Below are 26,605 nucleotides of genomic sequence, written 5' to 3'. Positions count from 1 at the left end.
GCAAATGCAACATGAATGTAATCTCATACACTACTCATATAGCCAGATGAATTCCTAAACAATTTGTTTACTGAGAATTTGGAGATGACTGTTGTCATAAATATGAACCTGAGCAAAATATTATTTAAATTCTCAAACATGCTGCTATTGCCCAGAAAAAAAAGTAATTTATTTTTCACATGTATTCATGACGCTTAGCAAACCTGTTACTCCATAAAACAAGTTTTCAATTAAAGTTGGGGGAGTAATAAACTATCTTCTTTTAAACCCAAATTCTTTGACATTCTCAAGATGGAGTATTGACATTTCTGCATTTATAGTAAATTAAAATAATTGTGATTTAATTATGTGACTACTGTTCTCTACTTGACTATGATACTGTTAAATATAAATGGTCAATAATGAAATGTCTGCCTACTACTGGCAAATATAAACTGATGTATGCAGAATCTGCTTGTTTGTGCAGTGCACTCGCTTAGTTTTCACAACAAAGCTATCAATACATTATGGCTTTTTGCATCTGATGTTGATTAGGGCTAAGAGGAAGTAAAAAGTGAAGGTAAAGAAGTCCCTGTGGATTGCCAACTATAGGGGTCATTGCTCATCTCTGTTTCAAGGCCATTGAGCCAGCACTGTCTGAAGACACTTCCATGGTTATGTGGCCAGCATGGCATCACGCATGGCCTTCCCATGGAAGTAGTACCTATTATTTACTCACATTTGCATGTTTTTGAACTGCTAGGTTGGCAGAAGCTACAGCAAGAACAGGAGCTCACCCCATCGTGTGATGCTCAGGTCTGGAACCTGGGCTTCTGACTTTTTAGCTGACAAGCCTAGGGTCTTAATCACTCAGCCACTGCGCTGATCCGCTAAGAGGGAATGCTTTGCTCAAAATCTCCCAGATGATTTTCATGCTACAGGGAAAACTAGAGCTGGAACTTCCCTTGCTCCTAATCTAGCACCATAACACTTTACCATGCTGGATTTCACTAATGAAGGAAAGTATTTTTAAAAAATATCTCATCCCAGAATATATTTATAGGACTAGATGGGACAGTAGTCTACATGATAGGAATCTAAATTTAGGTTAAAGAATATGGTTCAAATATTTTAATGGCAAAATCTTACATTGATATTCAAAAGTAAAACCCACTAAGTTCAGGGTAGCTTAGGGTCAGATAAATGAGCCCTGCAGGTAAATATATTCCTGATCAGCTCACAATTGAATTGCTATCAACATGGCCAAATGGCCATGCCCTTTTCATTTATTTATTTACAAGAATACACTAAGTTGTCTGCTATTTTGTTCCTTGGACTATGAAATAAAAATGGAGGCCACTGACTTTATCGTCTTCAACTTATTTCATGACAAACTTTGGGGCAAAGTGAAGTGTTGCAATACTTTTGGTCACATCTGTATAATGTGCTCTATATGGCTTGCCCTTGAAAACCATCTGGAAGCTACAAGTGGTCCAGAATGTGGCATCAGAGACAATAAAGGAAATGTCACTTTATGTTCATTGCTTTCCAAGCTGTACTAATTGGCTCCCAAGTACTATTCAAGAAGCCAACATTGTCATTTAACAAAGCACTTCATGGGGTACAGTCTGGCTATCTGAGGAACCTCTTATCTATAATTGTTTCTGGCCAGCATGATCAGGCAGGATGTATTAATTGGCTTCTCTTTATCCAGCTTTAGGACTTCTGTGAACAGATTGTTTCAGGTCATATTTATGCAAAAATGTTGATAATTAAAAAGGGTTCACAAACTTTTTAAGCATCACTGTATTTGAATTTCAGCTGTATGTTTACTTGCACAGAAGTAAATCTTATTGAAAGAAAAATGCTTACTTCTGAGTAACCTTACAAGAATTAGTCTATAGTATTAACTCACATTCTAACACATGGCTGAGCAGAAGTCTTGTCTACTTGCTAAGTGAAACTTTTGTTAAGTGAATTTTGCCCCATTTTACAACCTTTCTGGCCACGGTTGTTTTTTTTTTTTTTTTTTTTTTTTTTTTTTTTTTTTGCATTTATATCCCGCCCTTCTCCGAAGACTCAGGGCGGCTTACATTGTGTTAAGCAATAGTCTTCATCCATTTGTATACTATATACAAAGTCAACTTATTGCCCCCCAACAATCTGGGTCCTCATTTTACCTACCTTATAAAGGATGGAAGGCTGAGTCAACCTTGGGCCTGGTGGGACTTGAACCTGCAATATTGCAAGCAGTTGCTCTTAATAATAGGCTGCATTAGCCTGTTGCGCCACCAGAGGCCCAGTTAAGTTAAGTGAATCACTACAGTTGTTAAATTAGTAACACGGTTCTTAAGTGAATCTGGCTTCCTATTGACTTTGTATGTCAGAAGGTGGCAAAAAGTTATCACATGATTCTGGGACAGTGCAATCGTCATAAATATCAGTCAGTTGCCAAGCATCCACATTTTGATTATATGACCCATGGGGATGCTGCAACAGTCATAGGTATGAAAAACAGTCATAAGTCACTTTTTTCAGTGCTATTGCAACTTTGAATGGTCATTAAATGAATCATTGTAAATTAAGCTCCTTGCAGTGAAGTTATCCTCAACTTAGGATAAGTTAAGAAATTACTATCTGTAATTTCCCACTAGTTTCATGAGATAAACTCCATAATGTACTAAAATGATAAAATTATGTTTCTTATTCAGAAGTCTTTCAGGAGGCAGTATTTGATAATTCTGTTAGGAGATTGGAAGACAATATAGAAATCTAAGTTATTTTATTTGGCTAAAGGTAACATTATAAGGTGTAATTAGAGTTAATGCTCAAATACTGGTATCCAAATATTTTCTTTCATTTAAATTAACTGGAAATGTGTCCTAATTAAAATCTTTTAAAGTTTTTCATGATTGAAAAAAAAAATAGAGATTAGGGAGTCAGTTGCTTTCAAGATGTTGCACTGTCCCAGTCAATATGTTCAATGGTAGAAGACATTAGGAATTTTTGTTCAGTAACAGTTGAAACACCAGATCTAATTGAGAAACCACTGATTAGCTATCTATAAAAGAAATGATCTTAACAAATGGCTTTAATATGATGCATTAAGAAAAAAATAAAACACATACCGATTTCTTTTTAATATGCTCAATATCTTTGAGTTCATTCTCAGTTTTTCTAATTAATTCCCTGAGTTCATCAAGATTAGTGCAAATAAGCTGGAATAAGAGAAAAAAGTTAAACTATTAAAAGTCAGAGACATGCAGCACAATTTATTAGAAAATAAGTACCGTATATACTCGAGTATAAGCCGAGTTTTTCAGCACGTTTTTTGTGCTGAAAAACGTCCCCTCGGCTTATACTCGGGTCTCTGACTTATACTCAGTTTTTTTTTTAAGCCCCTCGGCTTATACTCGAGTATATACGGCTTATACTCGAGTTTTTTTTTTTTTCTTTTTTTCACATTTTACCGGACGGTGCGGGGAAGCCCTGCCGGTGCAGTGGGAGGGGGGGGCGGGGGAGCCGCCAGCCTTCTCAGCTGAGGAGGAGGTTTCAACCGGTAGGTGCCTCATTTCCCACCCTCGGCTTATACTCGAGTCCCCAGTTTACCCCAGTTTTTGGGGTAAAATTGGGGACCTCGGCTTATACTCGGATCGGCTTATATTCGAGTATATACGGTATTACTGCACTCAATTATTTACAAAATAATTGAATATATGTTGCAAATAGCACTAGTTAGGTTTTGATTCCACTGAACATTCTCTGCTATCATTGATCTGCTCATATGAGTTCTTCCCCTGAAGTATATCTGCATTTTTGTTAAGTTTTGATGCCATTTGGGTTCCATAAAAAGGGGTGGGCAGACTTTGTGCTACATATTGTCCCTAATGATGCTGAAAGCCAGCAGTAAAATGAAAAAAAATATTGATGTAATTTTTTAGGTTTGGAGGGATTTTAAGAATATGAGTGGTTGTTATTCTGCATCTCAGAGGCCTTCCAATTCTACTGTAACTATAAAATATTTTCAAATAGTCCAATTCTGATCCCTCTTCTATAGGGAACATATGTGGGAATGGCAGAATCCTTCCATTCCTATTATACATACACACAAGGGAGTGAATTTATTTATTTATTTAAATTTATTTAGCCTACTACCAAAGACTCCAACCAGCTATTTTTAAACCAGACCAGAATATCTCAGTTGCGTCACTACCTGGCTTGTGGTCCCCAAATTATTATATAGGGATTCATAGTTGGAAAACGACCATTCCATCAATATATGTAATAAATACTGAATACATAATACACTGTGGGGTCCTTGGTGCTGTCTGAGCTTGGTTGTTTTCTTGTAGATGTTTTACCACCCTAATAGGCAACATCATCAGTGCTAAAAAGAGAGTAGGGTTTGCTCTCTTTATATACCATACTAGTGGCTTGCTGTTGTGCCTCGCTCGCCCCCCTCTCCGCAGCCGGGCCCCTCTCATCTCCTGCCAGACACTGATAGTACAGAAGAATGTCCTGGCATGCCTCCAGCCCCCAGTCCTGGCACCATGCCCGGACAAACGGAGCAGCTGGGCCCCTCCCCCACAGCATGTGAGCCTGGGGAGTGTGAAGCCAGTCACGAGCTGGAATTGCCGACAGCTGGAGGGACCCACGCTTCCGGAGAGTGGAGAGGCGACGTCAGCAAAAGGAAGGGAGGGGCAGGCCTGGATAAGTGCTGAGTCATGGAGCCACACCCAATGGCCTATATAAAGGATCTGCTTTCTGGCATTCTTTGAGTCAGGCAAAGTCTAACTTGGATTGCTGAAGTCACATCCTGGTCTCCTGCCTGCCCTGAGAACTCTGACAGAACTTTGGCAAAGCTGCAGAGGCTTTGCAGCCACGCTTGATACGGACTTCCCCGACCCGGCCATCAGAGGAGGAGTGGGACACGACACTTGCCCTGACAGTGTTGGTGGGAGTTGTCTTGGTGGTTTCTTGATTGAGTTGTTGTTTACTGTTTAGGTTACTTATCTGAGTTGATAGTTTCTTGATTAGGATATTATTTACTTTTTTATCTTTGATTTAGTGTTAAACTTGGTGTTAATCTCTGCTCATCTGCATGTTGATTGCTGGTAAGGAACTGTTTTGGTTTTAGTGATTCCTTTTTGGCTTTTTGATTGTCTTGTTGAATGCTACTTAGATATTGTTTATCTCTAAGTGCCTGTTGATGGTTGATTTGTCTCAGTGCCAGGATTCCAGAAATTCTCTAGCAGTTTTGGACTTGGCTTGGTCTAGGATGTTCACAGTTCCCCAGTTGAAGTTATGGTTAAGGAGTTTTAAGGAGTTAAGAGTTTTCATCATGCGCTCTGACTGGGAGTTGGTGTTCATGGATGTACCACTAGCATATAAAATGAGAGCAAATCCCATTTCTTTGTAGCACTGTATCTGGTTTGTAATGAAACATGTACAAGTAAACAATCAACCTTGGACAGTATCAAGGTTTCCACAGCTCAACCCTGAGCTACAAATATTCTCTTCCATATAATCTTCCTCTGAGACCAATTCTCAGATTATCGTTACATGCACGGGTCACTGGATCCTAACCAATGCAATTCAGAAAAATCTCTATAATCTAGATAAAATATTATATGATTACTTCAGGACAAATTCTTTTGATTATTATTAATTTGGTAATGTTAATTTAAGTATTATTTTGAGTGAGGGAGATATTAACCAGTCACTGTAGAAGTTACAAGCTTTCAAATCATTTATTGAACCAAATAAAACCCAAAAGGTATTACCTGGAATTCTGGGACAATAGGCTTTGTAATAGATTTCCTTTTCTTTGTAACTGCTTTTTTAGATATGGATTTCTTTCCTTTAAAGGGGGAAAAAGATTTGCAACGTAACTATATAAATTCATATGTGTAAAAATATGGACTTGAAAATTAATTTGCAACAGTTTGTAGAAATCAAGAACATGTCAGTCATAGTAACTCTGCAGGCAACTACCGTATATACTCGAGTATAAGCCGAGTTTTTCAGCACATTTTTTGTGCTGAAAAACGTCCCCTCGGCTTATACTCGGGTCTATACGGCTTATACTCGAGTTTTTGTTTTTTAAGCCTCGGCTTATACTCGAGTATATACGGCTTATACTCGAGTTTTTTTTCTTCTTTTTCACATTTTACGGACGGAAGCCCTGCCGGTGCAGTGAGAGGCGGGCGGGGCCGCCAGCCTTCTCAGCTGAGGGAGGGAGGGTTTCCCCAACCGGTAGGTGCCTCATTTCCCACCCTCGGCTTATACTCGAGTCCCCAGTTTACCCCAGTTTTTGGGGTAAAATTGGGGACCTCGGCTTATACTCGGATCGGCTTATATTCGAGTATATACGGTAATATTGTAAGGCTTTGTATAAGACTTTCATTCAAATTCAAGATTTGAATTTAAAAAATCACTCTTTTATTCTTTTCAGACTAGTAATATTCTAGTAATGTTGGATTTATATTGAAGGATCCCTTAAAAATTAATTTTTTGAAAACCAATATTCTCGGCTTCTCTCATATAATATGTCATTTCTCTTCTTCTTCTGTACTTATATAAACAATTCACATCTTATCTGACAGAATTCAGGCCTAAAGTTTTAAAGAAATCAACATCTCCCGCATCAGGAATATTCAAAGTAGATAGGAGCAGAAAATCCTAATTACCCTTAGAAGTAATAACTAACATTGACATTTAAGATCACAATCTGAACCATAAATACAGGTAGTCCTTGACTTCTGATAACTGAGTCCCAAATTTCTGTTGCTAAGTGAGACCGTTAAGTGAGTTTTGCTCCATTTTACGACCTTTCTTGCCACAGTTGTGAATCTCTGCAGTTTTTCAGTTAGGAATAGGTTGTTAAGTGAATTTGGCTTCCTCACTGCCTTTGCTTGTCCGAAAATCACAAAAGGTGATCACATGACCCTGGGACACTGCAGCCATCATAAATAAGAACCAGTTGCCAAGTGTCTGAATTTTGATGACGTAACCAGGGGGTCGTATGTGTGAAAAATGGTTATAACTCACTTTTTTCAGTGCCGTTGTAACTTCAAACGGTCACTAAATAAACTATTGTAAATCGAGGATCACCTATATTATGCAGACTATTGTATTTGGATTCAGATTGGACAGCTGTTGAGTATTATAGGCTAGACTTGATGTGGGAGATTAAGTTGGTGGTAATTTTATTTCTGAAAAGAGATAGAAAAGGAAAATATCTTCATGTCTTCCAGATACTTTACCCTACAACTTTCAAAATTCCTTGTCATTAGGATTATATCTGGAGGACCTCAGGCTGCCTCTTCTTGATCTACTTAGTTGCTATTCTAGTGAATACATTTTCTACCCATTCTTGATATTTAAGTAAATAGTGAATACAGCTGCCTCTATACTAAACATCATGCAGTCAAACTGATGGAGACCAGAAAATTATCAGCAAGCACGGAAAAATCCCATGTTTGCAAAACCTCAGTGCACTTAGTACTCAAGGAATGTTGATTGTTAGACAACAAAGAAAATCAAACACAATGCAGGATTGGGGACAGAGTAGGTTGATATTTTTAAACTTTTCAAGACTATGGAATACTAACAGAAATCTATTAATTTTAAAAAACTGTACGACTACTGAAACTGTGACTGGAAACATGCTTGGTGCAATCTCGCTTGGAGAGACAGATTTCTGTCTTCTTGCTCTGCCTCTACTTCCAATTGCTTTGTGATCAGAAAAGGGAATTTTGCTTGAGTGGAGGAAACAGTTACATTTGCTTTATGAATTGAGATGGGCATTGCAATTTCCTTGCTTGAGGCACCCAGTGCTGATCAAAGTGATAAATCAAAATTTCCCCCAGCAATTTGCCAGTAGTGTGGGATCATGTGTATAAAGATTAAGTATTTTTATGAACGTTCAGTGCACACTTCCAACTTTTTTAATGAAATACTGCTGTTCCCAGAGTATACATCAAGAAACACTGGAATACCACTAACTAAAAACATCTCACATTGTTAACATTTTATTGCAAGGTCTTCTTACTGTTTGATTTTGGTAATAAACAGTCAGTTTGGCTGGAGTATTTTATACTTTCCCCTCTATTACCTATTTCATATATCTGATATCCTATAAACCTGTATCTTCAAAGATGAGACAGTAAATTCTTACAAACAAATGAATGACCAAAAAAAAGCATTTATATTTTTTTCTATTAGGTGTCAAAAGTCATGTAGAAATGATACAATATAATATTCTTATATAATATAAATTAAAGGTGTTCAAATTGCAATGAATATATTCCTTTTATGACCTATTTGATTGATAGAATAGAATGAATAAGTTACCCTCTGATCTTGAATTTACTGAAGGTCAAGCTCACTAATGTCCGATTAACGGTATTGTTTTAAAATAAACTTTTCCATATGAGTGTTTTGAGAACATGAATAAGCAAAACTTAACAGAGTTCTTTAAATTTTTTTCTTCTACATTCCACAATTTAAGCAAAACCAACCAGGCAATCATATCTATCAGAAAACATATCTCAATCTCAATATTTAGGGGCCAGATAGGGAACTCAAAAATTTTATAGAATTTCTGCCATTATGAAACTGGAAGTAAAGCTCATGCAGAGCAGGACTCAAAATAGTTGAATTTTGCTTAATTTTAATCATTTGAGCTAAGTTTAATGTATCAATGGCTCAGAAACATGGATCTGAACACCTAATACATTATTTGAATGATGAATAGAAGCAATGCATTGATGTTTACATTGCTGCAAAAGGACTAGAACACTTTTTATGACCATAATGGGGAAGTTTTAAAAAGAATGATATTCAAATATTGAAGAAATTGTTTTACTTTTAAAGGCAGTTCTTAAAAGAGGGGCCAGAGAGACCATAAGTTATTCATTTATTTAATTTAATTTATGATTTCCTGATAGTTAGAACAATTAATCAGCAGAACGACTCACCTCCAGAAGCTGTGAGTGCTCCAACACTGGAAGTTTTAAGAAGAGATTGGACAGCCATTTGCCTAAAATGGTATAGGGCTTCCTGCCTGAGTAAGGGGTTGGACTAGAAGACCTCCAAAGTCCCTTCCAACTCTGTTATTCTGTTATATGCTATTCATTTCACAGTTTGAGGTTACTGTGGTAACTATATTCTGTTATATGCTATTCATTTCAGTTTGAGGTAACTCTGAGCACTCTGTTGGTTCTTTCCCCTGGAATGTCTGCTGTGCTACCTCAGCATGGTGGTAGATGAATGAAGAACACTGGGAGTGAATAAACAATATAAAGTAATTGATGATACATTGGCAAATGATGAGCCCCTTAGGTCAGATGGCATTCAACGTAGTACTGAGGAAGAGTTGAGGATCTTTCAGCATTTTAATGGTGTTTATAATGTAGCTACCTTAAAACCTTAAGAAAGTCTAGTTGCTGATATTGCCATGAAAGGTTAGAAAGGAAGTCCAAAGCTGCAAAGACAGAATTACAAAGGAAATATGGAACGTAAGAAGCATGAACAAGCTCAGAACAGAGAAATATGAAATGAAACAGCAACACATTGCTATCTTAGGTATTAGTAAATAGAATGAATTGGAATTGTACTCTGTAGGCATGTGGGAAAGACCCTGGGAGAAGACGCAAAGACTTTCTGCCTAGGGAACATAGATAAGAGAGAGCTGACTAGTAGATAGGGCAAGAGGCCAGAAGGGACCCTCCTTAGTTTCTCAGGTGATGGTTCCTATCTGGTTTACTGTTAAGGCTGTCAGATATTTTCAGTCAAAAGATCACACTGTTTCAGGGGTAAAATCTAAAAATTTTCCCTACCGGTTCTGTGGGCGTGGCTTAATTGGTGGGCGTGGCTTGGTGGTCAGATGACTGAGTGGGCATGGCCAATAACAATAAATAATAAAAATAATAAACAAAGTATAAAAAACAATAAGAGGTATCAAAAACCAACTTTCACACTTTACACACACACAACTCACACACACTCACAAAATGCCATATACAGCTTTCTGAGATTTTGTTGTTTGGGTAGTTAGAGTGAAACACTACAGAAACACCTCAAATCTCAGAAAGCTGCACAAATATTTTATTTTATTATTTTATTTTATTTTATTGTGGACTTCAAATCCCAGAGTTCCTCAGCCAGCAAAGCAGGAAGTCAAAGCAAGCTTTTTTTTTTTCTTCAGTAGCTGAAGAAAGCATGCTGTTGCCAGCCCAAAAGAGCAGTAATTATAGGTAAGTGAGGAGGGAGAATTGGCTGGGCTTGGGTGGGGGCTCTTGTAAGTGGGGGCTGTTAAAAAGTGAGTTTAAAAACCTGTGAGGATCAGGAAACTCCTCTGGGATCGCCAGAGGAGGCTTTAAAACCTCGGGTTTTTTTCTTTTTTCTTTTCCCCTTCGGCTGAAGAGGGTTTTTTAAAAAAAACTTTTAAAGTGTTCTGATGATCTCTGCTCAGCCCCGCGATCATCAGAGGTTTTGTTTTTTTTACTTTTCAAGGCATGTTTCAGCTGAAGAAAAACTTTTAAAAGTAAAAAAACCAAACCTCTGCTGATGGTGCGGCTCAGCAGAGGCAGGGGGGCGGGGCCAGGGATTTTTGCTGCCGGTCCTCCGAACCAGCAGCTGCCATCGCTACCTAATCGGGGGAGCTGGTGCGAACCGGGAGCATTTCACCCCTGCACTGTTTACTCCTCAAATATGATGTTTTCCAGATATTTCCTCAGATGTCCGCTTGGGAGGATGAGCCAATTCCTGGCATATCAGGAACTGGATTGATTGATGGTTCTGAATGGCTGTCCGGAAGGGATTTGGCTGAGGCTCCAGCTGGGGAAAGCTTGCAGTGGCAGACAGCCAGCAAAGAGGTGGAACTGCCTTCTATACCTGATCCAGGGCAGAGAAAAGGCAGGAGAAGAGAAGGTCAGCCAGACTATTCGAGAAGAGAAAGCCCCGCCCGTCTTGATGGGCTGCACTGGAAGCTGGCTATTTATCACAGCAGACGGATGGAGGCGTTGCTGGGAACGTGTTTGTTTTCTAGCTGTGTGTCTGGTTGTCATAATCCCTGCTTCACTCTGGATTGACCCCATGTTTGGAACTGAATCGTGCCTTGGAGACTCTGGACTTTTCTTGCCTTGTGAGCTCTCCTGTATGTGGATTTAAGTTTTGCCTGGTGGATTTAAGTTTGTCTGGTGGTTATTTTGTTTGAGCAACTTTCAAGTGCTTTGTGGACTATTGGGACCTTGTTCTGTAGACTAACCCTGGTCTGCTCGTGGCTGGACTTAATTGGGACAGTTCTGAGGTTTTGGTGAAATTGTTGGGGAATATTAACAAATCCATTAAATCAGTTACATGTATGTGTGAGTGAGCGGAACAGCACAACAAGACACAAAAAGAAATTGGAATGATTTTGCTTTCACTTTTAGGAAGAGTATAGTAAGAACAATACTTGACTACAATACAATTAATGACCAAATGATCTAGTGGTTAAGGTACCAGGGTAGAAACTAGGAAATTATGAATTTTAGTCTACCTAAGGATGAAAGCAAGTTGGGTGAGTTTGGATCAGTCATTCTCTCAGCCCAACCCATCTCACAGGAATGTTGATATGAGGAAAATAGGAGGAAAAAGTGTATTTCACATATTCACCACCTTGAGTTATTCATAAAAATAATAAAAGGTGGGATTATTTTTTAAAAAATATATACCAAATAAACGTTGAAAAGTAACCATTTAATATGATTATCCAAGTTTATGCTCCAACCACTGATGCAGAACAAGAAATTGATGAATTTTATGATCAGATTCAGTTTGAAACTGACAGAACTGTAAGCAAGGTATGCTACCTGTGTATGGAGATTAGAGCGCCAATCTTGGAAGATTTCCTCCTTTCCTAAGGAGGAAAATGTAGCTGACTGTATGGCCAAGGAAACCAAAATAAAGCAGGAGAAAACATTAATTTCTGCCAATCCAGTGATTTATTCATTGCCAATACAGCCTTCAAATAATCAAAATGAGATTTAAATCATCAGAGAGAGTACATAGGAATCAAATTGACTACATTATTGGTACAAGGAGGTGGAAGAGTTCCTTTATAAAAATAAAGATATGGCCAAGGTCTGACTATGGAATACTTCACTAATTGCTCATGAACATCTTTCAGATTAAATTAAATTGGAAGAAAAAATCCAACCACTTTCCATCCCAACGGTGCCTTTTCAAGAGGCAACTGTACTTAGTTTTTCTTTGAAGATGTTTCACTTCTCAACCAAGAAGCTTCTTCAGTTCTGACTGAATGGTGGGGAATGAAAACATTTATATTCCTTGCAGACAGCTGGTCATTTGCATTCTTTTAGAAAGTCACTGAGGCCATTTGGAGGTTTATCTGTATCCTTAGGGTTACCTGCAAATGGGTATGAAGCCTTCTTGGAACTGCTGAAAGGACGGTGTAATTCTTTCATTCCCCACCATCTAGTCAGAGCTGAAGAAGTTTTTTGGATGAGAAATGAAACTTCTTCAAAGAAAAACAAGAAAGTCCAGATAACCATGACCTAGATGACTGAGAATCTCCATAAATAAACTTTGGAATGAACTAAAAAAAGCTCTTAAAGATTTATGTAAAAAGAGTGCATAAGATTAAAGAAAAGAAAAAAGCAAATCTCAGAATGCATAGTGGAAATTGCCAAGAAGAGAAGAGAAGAGAAGCTAAAGCCAAGAAAGACAAAGATCTCAGGACGGAATTTGACAAAGAATTTCAGAAAGCTGTCAGAAGAGATATAAAGCAGTATTGTGACATCTGTAAAGACATTGAAAATGGAACCATAGAAAAGCAAGCAAAGTCTTCCAAAACATCACTGCATTGAGAAATAGGTACCAACTTTGAATTGGAATGCTAAAGGATGCCAATGGAAGATAGTAATTTATTCAACTGATAGTAACTGATTCAAAGATCAAACAAATATAAAAGGAGTATATTGTAATTCTGTAAAGTACAGTTATCAATATCCAATATACCTTGGAAGACATTCCCAATTTTTAAAAACCTCTAGTATCAGAAGATCACTAGTGAGATCAGTATACTCTGGTCATTGCCAAATCAGAAGATTGCAGAAATAGAATGAATATATTCAAAAATATGACAAGCAACAGAAGAAGAATCAGAAAGGATTCTAGTCAAAGTAGGCCAACAAATATAGTATGTTGTGAGAATACACAGTGGCCAACAGATTGGAAAAGGTCAACCTATATTTTAATAGCAAAGAAAGAAAATGTAATAGACTCTGCAAACTATCATAAAGTATTCTTAATTTCACATGCTAGCAAGATAAGCCTTCGGGTCATCCAATGCAAATTAGAATCCTGTATGAAAAGGGTCAGATATGCAACCTGATTTCATAAAAGGCTGGAATATAAGACATTATTCCTAATGTGCTCTAGTTAATTAAGACAGTCATAGAATAGAAAAAAATTATATATTTTATTGATTACAGAAAGACCTTTGATTATTTTGATCATGTCAAGCTATAGAATGTTTAAAAATGGGAATTCTAGAATATATCCGTTTCCTCATGCAAAACCTATACACAGGTCAGGAAACCACAGTTTTGATGGAATATAGCAAAAAAGACTGGCCCCAGATTGGCAAAGGAGTGAGAGAAGGTTGCATACCCTTTCCTTATTTTTTCAACTTATATGTAGTATATATATTGAAGGAAGCTGGATTGGAAGATGAATTCAACACTGGGGAAGAAACATTAATAGCCTATTTAGTACTAATGACACTAATTTTGTAAAATACAAATAATCTGCAAGTTTAATATAATTAGTCTTCAATTTATGACCACAATTGGGACCAGAATCTCAGTTGTTGAGAGAAACTGACATTAAGTCAGTGGTGAAATCTGAACTGGTTTACTACTGGTCTGCTGGTTGTACATGCGTGCGCACATGTGCAGTGTGCACCACATGCGAGATGCGCGCGCGCACAGTGCATGCCAAAAGGAGGCACGGGGTAAGTAGAACAGCGGTGTGTGTGTGTGTGATCAGCTGTGGTGCACGATCTTTTTTTTTTTACTTTTTAAAGCATTTTTTTACAACCTATTCGACTGCTTTAAAAGTAAAAAAAAAAAGGCTCTGACGATCGCGCAGCTAAGCTGTGATCGTCAGAGCCTTTTTTTACCTTTTAAAAGCATTTTTTTCAAAGAATCGGCAAGCAGGCAAGCAGGCGACCAGGTGGGCATGGGTGGGGGGCCCAGGGATTTTTGCTACCGGTTTTCTGAACCACCCACCACCATCGCTACCGGATCGACTGATCCGGTCCAACCCGGGAGCATTTCACCCCTGCATTAAGTGAAATGCCCATGTGACTGCTTCATTCAACAACTGCAATCCTGCATTCCTGCTTGCAGTCATTAAGCAATATCCTAAGCAGATAGAGCGAAAGAGGCTGCTTGATGAGTTCAGTTCCCCTCCGTGTACAGAAGGGAACTCCTCTGAATGATTGCAGGAACAAAGTTCAGATCTTTGGAGTTTGAACTCCATTCCTACAGCCCTTTGGAGGAGTTCATCTCTCCTGTGTGTGTGGAGGGATGCTACCTGTACAGTCTAGGTTGGAAAGAAAGTCAAACTCAGAACAATTTTAGTGCCAACATTAAATGTTTAAATAAAAAAACAACCAGAAAAATTATTTCCCCCTGTTCCTTTGTTCAAGTCATCTTACCAGATTTGTGCTTCTTGTGTTTGGCTTTCTTTTTTATCATGAGTAATTTATTTTGGATCTCAGGCTTATAAGATTTTAATGAGTGGAGATGAATCTCACGTTTTCTCTGAAGGCTTTCATTCAAAATATCTTTCAATTTCTTTTTCTTCTTCTTCTTCTTCTTTGCTCTTATGTTACTAAACATTAGTGTTTTCTGTTCTACCGAATTCTTTGAAGTCACTTCTTTAGCAACTTTGTGACAATTAAAGTCTGCATTGTCAGTCTGATTACCATTCACATGCATCTGGCATGTTTTAAGTGTGTTTTCTTTTAATGGGATTTCCTCAAGTTTGACAACTGAAGATTCACCATATTTTTCTTTGTTTTCTAAAATCCTGATTTCTCCTGGGCTAAGAGGTTCCCCCAAACCATCTTCTGAAACAATGCCTTTATCTTGATTTTCTTTACAGCAATCTTTTATAAAGTCACAATCCTTATGTGGTTTTTCTTCGCAATTATATTTAATTTCAGGTTCTGGTATAACATTCAAGAGATTCAAGTGAACCTTTGCCAAGCAAAGATTTTTTCCAGGTTCTTGTTTTGCATGGGGCAACATCTCTTTAGCATCAAATCTAATTTCCCCATTGCTTTTGGTGCCATACTCGCATTTCACCTTCTCCAGTTTAATGCGTGGTACTCTTTTTACTTTAATTGGAGGAATGGGAAATTCAGGGGCATGAAAAGGCTTTTGCTTATAAATCCGTACGTCTGCACCACAGAATTGTGGGAAGTGAACATAGGCATGTTCTAAGTAATCATAACCCAGAATCACTTCCCTGCACTCATGAATAGGTTGACCAAGCACTGCATCCTGTACATCCTTTTGAGTTTCATATACGAAGTCGCAGAGGCCTTTAAGCAACCATACCTTCTGACAAAATGGAAGATCATGAAATGGTTTTTCCTCCAAAGGATTGACTTCTCCAAGAACTTTGAAAAACTGAGGACAGAGGCCAAGTTTTTCTGCACAACTGTCTGGATTATCAGTTTGCCCAACCACTGTATACCACTGTTGTACTTTCTGTCTAAGTGCTGCTTCCCAAGTCCTGTAAGGTAAACTTGGTCTTCGATGCAAAGTAGATCTTCGATGGGGAGGACTTAACAAAGAAGTCATTATTTTAGACAAAAATGGACTACACTGAGGCATCAAAAGACAGCGTTCCAATTCATAAAATACTATTTCAGGCAAATTTAAAATATGTTGTGCTAAACAAAGAAAATGGCCAATAGCTGGAATTTCCCACATGTTTTCCATTTGAGTAGGTGCTGCTTGAGACAGAAGAGACTTCTCCCATTCTTCTACTTCTTTTTGACTAGCTTCTTCTGCCTCTTTTCTTTCTTGTTCTCGAAGTCTAAAAAAAATCAGGTTTAATATTAAAAAAGGAATGGAAAATAGTTTGTACATAAAAGCAAAAGAAACTTTATAGTAGCATAACTAAGATTTTGACTGAGTCTTGGATAATTCAATACTTCTGTAATACAAAATCCACCAAAAAAGCAACCTGGTTTAGTTTGGATATTTTATTGTCTTATTGCCACTGGATACTGAGTTATCCTTCAACTAGAACAAGTTTTGTAATGTAGCACCTAGAGGTACTGATGCAGCATATTTTGACGCCTAAGATACATTAACCCTCACATTTTATTTTGCTATTAATGCTTATAGCATGATGTAGTATAAAGATAAAATATTATAACAGCAGACATTTGCACTCAGTGCATCCAAAAAACAAAAACAAAAAAAGTCTGTTATGGTGCCTGTGTTTAGTGATCATTTGATGAACTAAATACTAGCAAAATCTTGTTATTTATAATATATAATATTGCATAATATGAGAAACATAATATAACAATTACTAGTGCCTCAAATTAATTGTATTGAAATCATACCACACTCATGCACAGAACAGGACTCTACTTCTAGTTTTTTATCATTATCAAGACTAAATACTGAGATCCCACAGTATTCTATGTAAAGGAAAAACACTTTCTCAGAACACTTGCCCATACAGTATAGTTCCACCTGCTGCAGTCCACGTAATCCCACCTGCTATAGCCTCCTGGCTTTTATCCAAGTCTTTTCTTTTAAGGAGATTAACTGTAAGCAGACGAAGCGTGGGAAAGCCCTGCTATTTCTACCCTTGTACTTTTGGGACTCAAGTTCTAAAGGAATACACTTTAAATCCTATTAAAGGTTTCTTCATTTATAAAGACCACCATATTGATAAATATGTCAATATACATTTTAAATCACAATACTTAACTTTGCCACAATCCATATTCCCAATATATTATCAAATAATTTTTTAAATTTCAGACTACTGAATACTAAATCTTATGTTGTCTGCAACTGACTCTAATTGCATACCTTCAGTTTATTTTATATTTCACCCATTGTACAAGCTATATGGTATCTGTTTCAATTACATTAGAGTCCTAATAATAAGTCACTTGGCCAATATCAATTCTTTGTCTTCTTTCTGCAACATGTTAATTTCAATATAAGAAAAAAGATCCTCAACTCATAAGCATTGCAGCAGTTAACTATTGTTGCAAGTACTGTCCATTACATTCTATGCTTCAGTGAATCTCAGAGCTGATTGGGTATAAACTATAACATTAATTGTATGTATGCTACCTCTAGATCACAGCTTTTGCTAAACAAATTCAAGGAAAAATCCCAGTATGTTCTGTACATAATTTTATTCTGTAAAGAATGAGAGCTCTCCTGCTCTTGACGAAAATTTAGGGAGACTGTTAATCGAGCGGTTCTTTTTTCATGAATTCTAGAAAGTTTGAGACACAAACAAAGCTTCCATGGTTTCATCCTTGGAATAATTATGTGGACTGGTTCAAGATTGCATATGCAGTATCAAACAAGAAAACGGTATTTTGTATATTTAAAACTACCTTAGCTTGGTTCATATATCACTACTTGATTATACTGATATGCTTTTGTCTTAAAAATGACTGGATTTACAAATCAAAGTGCTTTGTTTAAACTGAGGTATTGACAATTCTCTAAACTGTATGCAATAATAATACATAGCCAAACACTAGTTATTCTGTTCACAGATATATTTGACTCATCTATAATGAATATGCTCCTCAATCACATAGAGGATGATGGGTATTAGACTCACATATATAGAGACTAATTCAGTGAAAGTTACTAATAATTAAATGATGAAGAGAAATACAAACATAAAAGAATTAATATTAACTGGATTCAGACATTATCCTAAGTCATGGTTCATTTAGTAAGCCACAAGTGCCTGGTTCATACAATACTTCAAAAATCATGGCTTGAAAAGGACAATGAGGGAGAGCTCATATAAGCCATTTTATGGTTTGGTGTGCTGTATGGATGAGGCCATCTTGGAAATGTCCTTTAACAGCAAAAATTGAAGCTAGCTTAATAAAATTTAGAATTTTATTAAGAGTTTAGTTTAGAATTACAAACAAATATTCAGAGATATAGATATATATTTGTGAAATTAATTTTAAATGTCAAATCCAGTATTAACATTTGAGTACTTCACATTATTAACTAATTACTTTTTGTAGATTAGGTGAACGATTTTCTGGATCCATATTCAAAGGCAGTTGTAGCTCCTCAAACATTTGGCAAAACCCTTACCAAGATCTTCTGTCTGAAAACAGCTGTAAGCAACTGTTGTCTGCCATCACATCATGGTTCCAGAAAACTTTCCTTGTGAATGAAGTGCCTCTCTCAAAGATATGCACAAGAAATCTGCTTACTTTATAGATAGGGATCAATGCATCAAATATTAAATATCTCCTAACAAATACTTTGGGCTATCAAGGTACTTAATGTGCATCTATGGGACTGGGAATCTAAAGTGATTACTAATAATTGACCAATTAGGTAGATTTAATAAACGAATTCAATTCCTGATAGAATTTTGTCCAAAAATTTACAAGTTTTCCATCTGTCATCAAGCTAAAAAACAAAAGATACCTACAGATTTCCTATCTCAATATAAGAAAACTTTTGAACTCCAGAAATTCAGAAATAAAGAAGTTATCAAAATGAAGGAATGGTGCAGTATGATGTGTTTTAGAACAATGGTACAGACTAAAGACAAGAATTGTAGTTTTATCTCCTCTTGTTGCAGAGGAAGATTTATAAAAATATTACATTCTTTACAAAAATAAAAATTTATTTATCAATAAAATTGAAGATCTATCCCTTTACTTAGATTTATATACCTCTTACTTTATAAAAATAGAAACTTTTGCCATCAACTAAGATAACCCTACATGCCAAAATAAATTTTCATAATTCAAAAGAGAATCTTTCCTGAAACCTAATGTTGATTAATAGTACAAGCTTTCCAAGCCAAGCTGCTCTACAGACTACTACAAATTAATAGTTTCCTTCTTCTTGAGGCTGCTTTTTCACCTTCCTCCTGATTTTATATAACCCCATATATCAATGCTACATTAAACTTAATTGTAAACTATTAATCATGTAAAATAAATGGGAGAAATGTTAACTATGTTGATATTTGAGCTAATGTCTAAATTAAACCACCCCCCTAAAAATGAAATGCTTTGAGATGCTTTGCTATCAAATGGTTTTCTAATTTAAAAAAAATACATTTTTTTTGTCCCAAAGCAGGTTACTAATGAAATGAACAGTCAAGGCTACTACCACTATTATGTGAGTAGACATCTTGGTGCCTTCCTTTCTCCTGCATCCTCCCATGAACTTCTGAAAGCTGATTGGGAGACATGCAGTGAAGAGAGACTGGGTAGATGTTCTCTCAACAAGTACCCGTCTACCAATATCTAGACACAACTGAATGCTACCCACAAGAAAATGATTGATTTTTTTTATTCTGTAGTCCTAGAGGAGTTTTTAATTCTTGAAATATAAAAGTGTATTTCATATATTTTGGTTCCAAAAAAGTCTTATTTTTCTAAGAAAAGATACAACGGCATACTTATCTGTTAACTATTTAGATTTCTTTTGGAAATCCGTTTTGAACCAGAAATGAGGGGCAAGTGAAATGTTTAATCTTTTAAGAGACAAAGCCTGGAGGGACAAAATAAAGAAAGAATAGCTAAACACATTCCACTTTTGCCGTTTACCTCTTTTCTTCTTTTGCTTTCAGTTGTTCTTCCTGTCTCAGAACCTGAACCATTACGGATTCAAACACGCCTGTAGTCAAGCCTGCTAAACTGCGGGGTGTAGAACGACGCCTTGTTGAAGTACAAGCTGTTCCCTTCTCATCTTCCAGCCCATAGAACCCTTTAGATGTTACTGCTATTGCTGTCTTCTCTCTTAAATGCCTTGAAAGAAAAATCAAACAAATGCACAAGAATGTTTTTCCCGAGCAGCAGTAATCCAGCAACTACACTTTTTCACATTTACAAAGGCAGCTCAATTAGACTACTCTCCAAGTGTTATTCTGACATGTATTCTGATAGCAAAATATGCTCTTCACTATGCGCTTTGTGTCATCATATGCTCTGTAACAATTTTGTCTCTAAAACAGTAACCTGGATTTTATTTAATATCACCTTCCATTAACATATTTGACTAATAAAACTTCAAGGAAAAATAAGAGACTCTGGAATGGGATAAATATTGGTGTAGAATCACTTGATCACGTATCTTCAGTATTTCTTTTGTGAGCAAATACTCAAACTACTCCTTACATTTAAAATACTGTCCTATATATCTGTACAGTCTATATATGCACAGATATATGATTATCTGGATTAAGTCCTACTGAATTTTCAAGTATTACCTTTAATTACACTTGCTTATATTTTCATCTTCTCATTTGTACTTCTTCCCTCCAAAATCTCCCCAGGTTAAATAATTAAGTTATAGAAGTAAAGCATTATCACCAGCACAATGTACTTTGAGGGTACTTAGTAAGAATGCAGCATTTGAAATTGTGACTGCTTCCTCTCTACTATAATAGTGTTTCTATAAAAATCAGAAATGTTAAAAGCAAACATTTCTATTCTCAACCAGTAAACATCTAATTGATTTTTTATGAGAACATGCTTTATAAAGATTATTACCCATATGGCTCACACCATTTGTGGCTTCCAGTTCTGCTTTTGTGGCAACTATGGTTTGTTTTATATGCCATGATAGCTCACAGTTGTGCAAAGCACACTACAAAATTGAAGAGAGCAAGAGAGGGTGACATATCAAAATTCATATTGTTCAAGTCTATCAAGATCATTACAACAGGTTTTTATCCCCAATTGCCTTTTATTTGTAACCTTTGAGTTCCACTAGTTTAGTGCTATAACAACTATTAGTCTGAATCAGCTATTAGATTTTTGCATTAGTTGTTACACTTTATTAACTATCCATAATCCCATAAACATTTCACTCATATACAAGTGATTATGGTTTGCCTTATGGATTAACATAATAGCTGACAGATGCAGAGCTTAAGTAGACTTTTCATTTGTCTGCATTTCCTGGAAATGCATATTTTAGGTGGAACCATTACTCAATCATTTCTGCTTGACTCTTCCTGCCAGAAGCAGAACATATGAAAATTTTTCCTTTAATAAACCAGAATCTACAGCCAAGAAATAAACATGATTTCCAGGTATAGAAGAGCAAACTAGAGGTACTGGTTCCCGCAACATTCTAAGAAACAAGGCAATGTGTTTCTTTGATCTTTTTAGCTGCTCCCACTGAATGGAAGAGCCAAGTGAAAATGACTGAACAGGTGTGTGCAACAAGCTTCTAATTAAATAAACTAATTCAAAACACTTTTGATTTAGTCTGACATTAAATACAGTCAATGCTTCTTTACCCCATTTCACAAGTGCATTGAAGCATTCTCTCTGTTTTTGAAGATTAAAACTCAGATCTCAAATTGCCTTTTTATTTGTGTCATTCTTCTACATAACTTCAATAGTTTTTAGCTGTACACAGACATACTAAATCTTGGTTGACAAAAGGGACTGGTTTACTTTTCAAACTCATTATGCTCATAAAGAAATATGCTCTACTTAGTTCAATGAGACCTGCTATTAACTAAATATCCAAATAGGTGCAGCCTTTAAAATGTTACTAATTACGGGACTTCTAGGGAAAAAATGGTGAATTGAAGATGGCTGCACCAAGAGTAGAGCTGATAATCTGGGGTTGCCCAAGAGTGTGCCAGACAATTGCTCCTTGCAAGAACTGGTAGGTTTAGAGGACTGGGAGATGTCAAACCTCTGATGGTGTCTTTATGAATACATCCTCTAATCATTTTTGGAAATTGCTCATTAATTATTTTTCAGCTATTAACCTTTGGAATGACAAATTTCTATAGTATTGAGTAAGTTTCCTTCATTCCTTCACAAAATAAAATTTATATATAAGTTTTAGGTCTTAAAAAATTCTTATTTGGAATAAACAGCAAAATTCTGATTAGAACATTCATTTTGGAATATTGCAAATGGACTAAGGATCCAGATGGATTTGAAATATGATTTTGAAATTAATAAGACTCCTTCCCATGGAAAACTGAGTAGATAAAATAGGTATTACTTCAGTGGGAAAATAACGATTCCATATTTCACTGTATACTTTGCGCTGCGGCATAATGTGGGCTACCTGATAGTGGAAACAACTTCAGACAGCGCTGGCTTGAAAAAACAGCAGCTGCAGCTCTACTTGTTCAACCCTCCACAACAGTTCCAGTTTCGCATATGGCCCCTTGGGAAAATTAATTGCCCATTCCTGATCAAAATTGTTAAAAGGAAGGAATATAAAGTTGGTTTACTTGTTCAAGGTTAAAATACATACATTTTTATCTCTTGTAATCCTTAATGGACTTTTGCTGACTAGGGTGAATGACAAGATTTTAAGGATTTGTTTATAGATAAGAGATGTGATATGGGAATATTGTTTATTTTATTTTTAGAGAAGATGGTAAGTTGCTAAAATTGTTTATGTATGTTATGATAAAGGGGAAAATCATTTATTTATATATTTTTCTCTTCTTTTACTATATTATTCTTTTTTCTTTCTTTTTTCTACTTTTTCATCCTTTTTTTCCTTTTTCATCTTTTCTTTTTCTTAGTTTACATTCATTTTTATTTTAAATTGCAATGTTTAATAAAAACATACTAGGTTCTCAAAGAAAGTCCAAAAATAATCCCAAAAATAGTTCTAGGCTGAAAAAAAAAGACAAATCTACCCTGCAATGAGTTTTTGGTTCATGGCTTTTTCTAACACATTTCATTATATTTCACATAATCCAAATTTTTCCTTTCTTTGAGACCTTTTCTCCATTAAGAATTTTGCCATATTTTACATAGAAATGTACCATATACATTTATAAACACATAATAAAAACTATTGCAAATATAGAGGTCCTCCTGAAAATGGCTGGTGGTATCATTTTGGTTATAAATGTTACTTAAGAAATGTTATTTAATAATATAATTGTCCTCCTAAAAGCTGAGGGAGCAAAGTGCAATATTGGAATGGGGAAAACTCTGAGCAGTGAACAGACCTCTCCTAGTGAAACAGGTAAATTTTATATATCAGTTTATACATCATAGTGATTGGTTGTTCAAATGCTTCAGTGGAAATATCCACATTTTTTCCAAATTAGGATTGGTTTAGTGTTTAGTACAGTTTAGAGACAGAACAAAAGATTTGGAAGTCTCATTTTTTCTTGAAAGGTCTTATACAATTGGAATCTTTACTACTCCATACTTATTTTTCCACTTAAATTTCACTATTAAATACACATAAAATGCTTTTATTTTGATTCTGTATCGAGGACAAAATTATAGGAGAAGCTGGAAGCTGCATCATGTAATAGCAATAGCACTTAGACTTATATACCACTTCACAGTGCTTTACAGCTCTCTCTAAGCAATTTACAAAGTTAGCATATTGCCCCCACAATCTGGATTCTCATTTTACTGACTTCAGAAGGATAGAAGGCTGAATCAACCTTGAGCGGGTGAGACTTGAACTGCCAAACTGCTGGCAGCCGGCAGTCAGCAGAAATAATTTGCAGTACTGCATTCTAAAATACTGTGCCACCATGGCTCTATAGGCTTCTCCATTTAATTTGTGCCCTACCCACTACGACTCTTAAAGTCATGTAAGGGTTCTCTCAAAGCTGGTTACAATTCAAAAGGAGGTAAAACAGACATGTATTTTGACCCTCCTGGTACTGTGAGGTGTCTAAACAATGATGTGGCTTATATAACAAGGTTTAAGAATGTACACTTTTGGAATTATTGACAAAGCATTTTAAAAGTTAAGAGAGAAAACTCACAAAGTATGTAAAAAGCCCAATACACCAACTTGTGATGTTAAAGAACATGCTTAATGAGATAAACTAAGGGACTGCATAATTTATTTTGAAGTCTTATGAAATTTTCTCAACTGTTTTATAATTCCTACAACATTTAAAAAGTGCATTCTGGGAGCATTTATTCAGCCATTTAAACAATAGTTAGTATCCAGGGTACATTCTGAAAATTAATAATATCTAGTTTTACACTGAATTGTAAGCTAATGTATCAGGGTAATATATCGTTTTGTCTCTACTACATCTAAACACTACATGACAAATAGATTTATATGCTAAATTAAGAAAGCATGACCATAACCAATATAAATCGATTTCATATCAATGAATGAGGCAATGTCGTCTGGCGACGCCCAGGGGAAGGGCCTTCTCTGTGGGGGCTCCCACCCTCTGGAACGAACTACCCCCAGGACTTCGTCAACTTCCGGACCTCCGAACCTTCCGTCGCGAGCTTAAAACACACTTATTCATCTGCGCAGGACTGGACTAGATTTTAAATTTATTGGTTTTAAATGGGTTTTATTATTTATATTGTTTTAACAATTCGGCCTTTTTAGAATAAGTTTTTTAATTCTTATTTTAATCTGTATTTATATGTTTTTATTTGCCTGTGAACCGCCCTGAGTCCTTCGGGAGATAGGGCGGTATACAAATGTGATCAATCAATCAATCAATATGCAAGGTACTACAAACAGGGGTATATACTAAGGATATAAACTAAGACAGATGAAGAACTACAAACTCAGCAGCTATAATTCAGCCAAATTTCATTAACATGTACATTTACAGAACATTTGCTTATAAAATTTACAGAAAACCTTAGCAACTGTAAGCATTAACATTTAATGTATATAATATTGTATAGATAAGCATCTTATTTAGAATATCACTCATTTATTGGGATATCACTCTAAATTAATTTCAATTCCACAGCTAGAACTAATGCCTTTGGGTAAATATAGATGTAATTTGAAAAATAATAATTTAATATAGCCTCCCAAGGTATATACAGCTACATTTTAATAAACTGCTCCTATGCATTGATAATATTTAAAGACATGGTGCAATAATGCAGCAAAGCTATTAAACAGGCCAAAATTAGTATGATATTGAAAATTCTATAGAAATTTGATTAAATTCACCTGCTGCTTAAAAAAAATCTGCAAAAACATGGAATATATTGCCTTTCAAGACTCTTTCTGTGAAAATTAAAATATTGCCTTTGAATTCAGAATTTATAAGGACAAGAAGGATTAGATTATTCCTAAAATAAAACTTCAAGGTAAATCTAAAATAGTATCAAACGTCCTCATTTTTAGGTAAGTTTTATGAAAGACTTTCCAACTAAAGTAAACAATGGCATTAAAGCAGAAAAGTATTGATCATGAATTCCAGAAGTTTCATGATAAAACAATGGAACAAAACATAGGTTTCCTAGTGGCTTCATATTATTACCTCCACATAATCTCTGGATCAAGCAAGAGTAGCTCAGACACTTTCTACCATATTTTACCCCAGAAATATTACTAACAAATATGTTAAAACCTCCACAATTAATATTAGAAAATGCAGAGACTATCAATTCTTTCAGCAAAGCAACATGGAAAAGTTTCAAAGGCAAGACTGTAAAATGGTAATTAGCTTTTCAGATACAAGGCATTCTATGATACTGATGCTGAACATTATAATACTGATAATTCTAAATTCTTCCAGGTCTCGTTACAAAATGAATAGCAGAGAAATGAATAACTTTATGTTACCCTCAAATACTTTTGGTTAGTGGTATTGATAATGTTACAGAGTAAAGGAAGAAAGACTCTTTAAAACAGGGGTCTCCAACCTTGGTCCCTTTAAGACTTGTGGACTTCAACTCCCAGAGTCCCTCAGCCAGCAAAGCTGGCTGAGGAACTCTGGGAGTTGAAGTCCACAAGTCTTAAAGGGACCAAGGTTGGAGACCCTGCTTTAAAAATCCTCACTGATCTGAAAATGGCAGTAATTCAATTACACTGGGAAAAAATGATTTTGAACATATTAGAGGTCTACATTGATTTTTTAAAGCAAAAAATGCTTTTAAAAAGTAAAAAAAAAGGTTCCGACAATCACAGCTGTGCCGCACAATCGTCGGAACCTTTTTTTTACTTTTTTAAAGCATTTTTTTTACTATCTATTCACTCGAACCAGTAATAAAAAAATGCTTTAAAAAAGTAAAAAAAAAACTTGGCCATGCCCACCCAATCACATGACCTCCCACCAAGCCACGCCCACAGAGGGGGGAATAGGTGGGGCAAATGTTGCAGACCCTCTGCGGTAGTTTGTAAGGGTGAACCACTGCTATGGTGCTGCAATATTCATAATTTTGGCACTTATTCATAAACTCTAGGTGGCACGTAACTTCAAACATTTGCTAAGGGAATGCTCGTAACCCGGGGATTACCTGAACTTAGTTTATTGCATGTGAGTGTATACTCAAGATTGGTAGTAGGACATCTGATCATCTGTGTTCATGAAGTTTTCAATTTGTCTTTCA

General features: G+C 36.0%; 1 protein-coding gene across 4 annotated transcripts in view; it reads right to left on the bottom strand.

Moving 5' to 3' along the window:
* The window catches only part of KIAA2026 (KIAA2026 ortholog), a 59,198-nt gene that overhangs the window by 9,619 nt on the left and 22,974 nt on the right, over positions 1–26,605 (bottom strand). For 2 of the 4 annotated variants that reach the window (XM_058166256.1, XM_058166255.1), the window contains exons 2-5: positions 19,868–20,068; positions 14,711–16,101; positions 5,763–5,839; positions 3,108–3,197 (exon numbers count right to left, since the gene is read on the bottom strand). In XM_058166256.1, coding sequence (XP_058022239.1) covers positions 3,108–3,197; positions 5,763–5,839; positions 14,711–16,101; positions 19,868–20,068 — 1,759 coding nt within the window. Of the gene's footprint in view, positions 1–3,107; positions 3,198–5,762; positions 5,840–14,710; positions 16,102–19,867; positions 20,069–20,812; positions 20,910–22,358; positions 25,914–26,605 lie in introns of those variants that run through there. The other 2 variants (XM_058166258.1, XM_058166257.1) reach the window with 2 other exon arrangements.

The sequence above is a fragment of the Ahaetulla prasina genome, chromosome 2, assembly GCF_028640845.1.
Source record: "Ahaetulla prasina isolate Xishuangbanna chromosome 2, ASM2864084v1, whole genome shotgun sequence".
NCBI classification, from domain to species: Eukaryota; Metazoa; Chordata; class Lepidosauria; order Squamata; family Colubridae; genus Ahaetulla; species Ahaetulla prasina.
This window is presented reverse-complemented; position numbering and strand designations above follow the sequence as displayed.